The 4,726-nt window shown below is 34.4% G+C and overlaps 1 protein-coding gene across 1 annotated transcript in view; it reads right to left on the reverse strand.

Annotated features, from left to right (window-relative positions):
* LOC107697580 (hippocampus abundant transcript 1 protein-like) overlaps nt 1-4,726 on the reverse strand; it is a 16,059-nt gene that overhangs the window by 6,665 nt on the left and 4,668 nt on the right. The window contains exons 6-7 of the mRNA XM_016498379.1: nt 1,800-1,913; nt 970-1,041 (exon numbers count right to left, since the gene is read on the reverse strand). Coding sequence (XP_016353865.1) covers nt 970-1,041; nt 1,800-1,913 — 186 coding nt within the window. The remainder of the gene's footprint in view (nt 1-969; nt 1,042-1,799; nt 1,914-4,726) is intronic.

Genomic DNA, 4,726 nt, shown 5'->3' on the forward strand with positions numbered 1-4,726 from the left:
GTGAAGTTTCTGAAGTCAGTGATGATTTGGGGTGCCGTGACGTCTGCTGGTGTTGCTCCATTGTGTTTTATCAAGTCCAAAGTCAATGCAGCCGTCTAGCAGGAGATTTGAGCACTTTATGCTTCCATCTGCTGACAAGCTTTATGGAGATGCTGATTACCTTTTCCAGCAGGACTTTAGCACCTGCCCACAGTGACAAACCACTTCCAATGATATTACTGTGCTTGTTTGGCCAGCCAGCATGCCTGACCTGAAGCCCATATGGAGTCTATGGGATGTTTTCAAGAGAAAGATGAGAAACAGTGGATCCGAGCTGAAACTCAATAGTTTCTCAGTAGAGCCACAGGCTGATCGCTTCATGCCACACCTCACTGATGCTGGAGTTTGTGCTAAACGAGCCCCGACCAAGTATTGAGTGCAGGAATGAACATACTTTAAACAACTTGAGCTTTTCTGTTTTGCAAATCCTGTTTTTGGTTGATCTTAGGAAATATTCTAATATTTTGAGATGCTGGATTTTTGACTTTCATGAGCTGTAAGCTCTAATCATCAAAAAAAAACAAAAAAACATTACATGTAATGAATCTAAAATACATGTAAGTTTCACTTTTTTAAATAAGTTACAGAAACTTTTTCACAATATTCTAATTTTTTGAGATGCACCCGTGTGTGTTTTTGGGATAGAGCGCTTTATGTGTGCGCTTCGAGCACGAGAAGCAAGAGTACTCCTCTCAGAAAACGTACAAATAAAAATACTTTTAGATGTTTAATTACTATTTGGAGCATTGGGATCGCTAGACGACGGCTTTAATGAACTCATTTTTTTGGAAATTTAAAATTCGACCAAAATTGACATTTTTCGCTTTTTTGAGTGTAGCTCAAAATTATCCTGTGCGCATTCACACTCATTTTGCCAGCACAGGTCACATATCATCTCATAAATGAGTGTCTGGAGCTGAAGGTCTGTACCTGTGCTATGATGGACAGGATTCCCACCATCGCAATAAACGCTGCAATCGCTTCTGAGGAGAAGTTAATGACCTGAAACATAACGCACAGTTTTTAACGTCCGCGCTCCAGTCAAGGCACGTTCATTTCTATATTTGCTTTATACAATGCATATTGTGTCAAAGCAGCTTCAAAGGAAAATAACAGTGTTAATGTTGCAAAATTGATCAACTATGAAAAGAATTAAATTTTAGCTGCTCTACAGAAGACAATAGAGTCATTAATCCGATCAATTCAGTTCAAGTAGGTCATGATAGGTCAAATATCTAAAAATTCTGAAATCAAGATTCATATGCTTGAGACACAAAATAATTTATGATATTAAGTCTCGTTTAAGTAGGTAAAAAAAGTCAAAGGTAAGTGAGTTTATGGTTTTTAAATTAGTTTTTATTTTCATATTATCGATTATACGATCAATAAAGATATCGATTATACGAGTTTGTGACCAAAAAAATATTATTAGATATTTTTTCTTGTTTTAAGCATAAATTCACTTCATTTTGATGCATTTTTTTTAGGAAACAAGACTTAATATAGTTAAATTTTATATATAGTTTATACTTAATATAAAGTCATTTTGCATCTCCACTAATTGTGTCTTGATTTAAGGATGTTTAGATATTTGTACTGGAAAACAAGACAAAAATACTGAGGAGGAACATCATTTTTGCAAGTCCAAGTCAAATTGAAGTCACATTTCACGCTACATTGATTTCTTGTTTAATTTCCTTGTTTTACTCAGACATACGGAGGGAGTGAATGGGTTGTGAGCAGCGTTTCGAAACACGTACCTGTCCCAGATAGAGAAAGAAGCTGGAATACTGTCCGGCCTCGGGGAGATACGACAGGAACACTGTGACACAGATCAGCAGCACTGTGGAGTCTTTACCCACCTTCCTCAGAGACTAACACACACACACACACACACACAAAACACTTTCACAACAACTGACAGCATCTGCACATTATTTCTCGTCTATGTTGGATTACTGTGACAATATCTATATGTATGTGGCTAATCATTGGGCCTTCATTCCCAAGTTTTTTTATCTTTTAAATATTCCAAAAGGCCACACCAACATGTTATTCATAATTACAAGATAAATGATGCCTTAAAGAGTTGGTCTTGTTAAATGAATTTAATTTGTGCTTTGTTACTTTTGATATGAATCAAAATCCCAGCTCACACACCCACACACACACACACACAGACATACACACAGACATACAGACACAGGCACGCGCACACACAAACACACAGACACACAAACCACGAGTTTCACATCAACTGACAGAATATTAACAGCAATATCTGGAAACTCAAAACACATTCTGCATTATTTGTCATGAGACGTGGATTTCTACAATGGATCAATCAGAGACTCTTTCATAAAGGTGAGCTTCAAAACTAGTGATGCAGTGACATTTTGGTTACCAAAGGATTTCAGCAAAAAAAAATCAGCAAAAAAATAAATAAATAAAATAAAGAGGCATGAAATCAAAATGACTTCACCAATGACACATTTTGATGCATTATCAGTGTCTATTTCTTGCACACAATGTGGATAAATTACAATAGGTGAACAAACTGTGATGCATCTTACTGATATTGATTCTTAAATCTCAAGATCAATCTTTCACTCTATTTTCAATTAAACAAAACGTCACTGAACATTATTTGTAGCTCCTGCCATCTAATAACTGCAATAAGCTTTGTGCTTTATTACTTTGTAAGTCTCAGATTTCAAATCCTGTCAGTTTGATCACTAAATTCAATCATTTTGTGTCTCTTTAATGTGTGCTGACAGATCACCGATCATCTCTGCCTCTTTATTACTAGTTGCAGCAGCAAATAAACATGAATGAACATCAGAAGCCATCAATCAGTGTTTCAAAAGCAGAAAAACATCAATAAAACAGCTTTTGATCAATAATGTCGCATTTACTATAGAAAAGACATTCAATGACCATAAACTTGACAGGAAAAAAAATCACTATAGACAGGAGCATTTCGATAAATATATGCACTATATTACATATTTTTAAATAACCTGTGATAGTAGTCTTTAGTTTAATTGTTTGCATTTTAACAACTAAATGGAGTAGATCCATCATTATATCATTTAAAAATATATATAAACTACATTTTGAGCTATTTAAATGTTTGTATACATCTGAGTGTTGATAATTAAATGCATTTGATTAATTAATTGATTATAAAATAAAATTTATTTTTCAATTTTCAGAATAAAAGAAAACTATTTTGTTTTTCGGTGTACAACATTAAAGGGTTAGTTCACCCAAAAATGAAAATTAGCCCATGATTTACTCACCCTCGAGGCATCCTAGGTGTATATGACTTTCTTCTTTCAGACGAATCCAATCGGAGATATATAAAAAATTGTTCTTGCTCTTCCAAAGCTTTATAATGGCAGTGGGTGGGTGTTTTTTTTTTAACAGTCCAAAGGTAGTAAAATAACTATGGAACGTCGGAACGACAGATAGCGGAAGTGAGAGAAAAGTGTTTATAACATTTTAAATATGGATATTTTTCTTACAAAAACGCATCGATTCGCTACAGGAGGCCTTTATTCACCCCCCCGGAGCCGTGTGAGACACTTTTTATTATAAATGGATGCACTTTATTTGACTACACTGCAAAAAATGGTTCTCTTGTGTCTTGTTTTCTAGTATAAATATCAACATTCTTGAATCAAGATGCATTTACTGTGCAAGTAAAACGACTTAAGATATTATGTAAAAAAAAATAAATAAATAATAATAATAATAATAATAATATTATATATATATATATATATATATATATATAAAATTTTGTTAGTTTTTGCTTAAAACAAGCAAAAATATCTGCTAATGTGGCAAGAAAAATAATCTTGTTTAGCCTTTGAATTAAGATTATTTTTCTTACCCCGTTAGCAGATATTTTTGCTTGTTTTAAGCAAAAATGAACAAAATGTAGATTTTTTTTTAGAAAACAAGACTTAATATCTTAAATAATTTTACTTGTGCAGTAAATGCATCTTGATTCAAGAATGTTTATATATTTATACTAGAAAACAAGACAGAAATACTAAGTAAGAAAGTCATGTTTTGCAGCCCACAGGTCACAGATGTTTGTCATTGGTCTCTCAGTAGTAGTTGATTGTGATTGGTCAGCCGCTGTACTGTTACTGATCAGTAGTGATGGTGTTGTGCGCAGGTCCTGATCAAGCCCAAGCCCATGGCGTTTCAGACGGCGCTGGTGAGCGAACAGACCCGTCAGCTGGTGAGCGAGACGCTGCAGCAAGTCTCACGCTTTCTTCTTTCAGACGAATCCAATCGGAGATATATAAAAAATTGTTCTTGCTCTTCCAAAGCTTTATAATGGCAGTGGGTGGGTGTTTTTTTTTTAACAGTCCAAAGGTAGTAAAATAACTATGGAACGTCGGAACGACAGATAGCGGAAGTGAGAGAAAAGTGTTTATAACATTTTAAATATGGATATTTTTCTTACAAAAACGCATCGATTCGCTACAGGAGGCCTTTATTCACCCCCCCGGAGCCGTGTGAGACACTTTTTATTATAAATGGATGCACTTTATTTGACTACACTGCAAAAAATGGTTCTCTTGTGTCTTGTTTTCTAGTATAAATATCAACATTCTTGAATCAAGATGCATTTACTGTACAAGTAAAATGACTTCAGATATTATGTTTT

Source organism: Sinocyclocheilus anshuiensis, unplaced genomic scaffold (genome assembly GCF_001515605.1).
Source record: "Sinocyclocheilus anshuiensis isolate Anshui unplaced genomic scaffold, SAMN03320099.WGS_v1.1 scaffold1312, whole genome shotgun sequence".
Classification (NCBI taxonomy): domain Eukaryota; kingdom Metazoa; phylum Chordata; class Actinopteri; order Cypriniformes; family Cyprinidae; genus Sinocyclocheilus; species Sinocyclocheilus anshuiensis.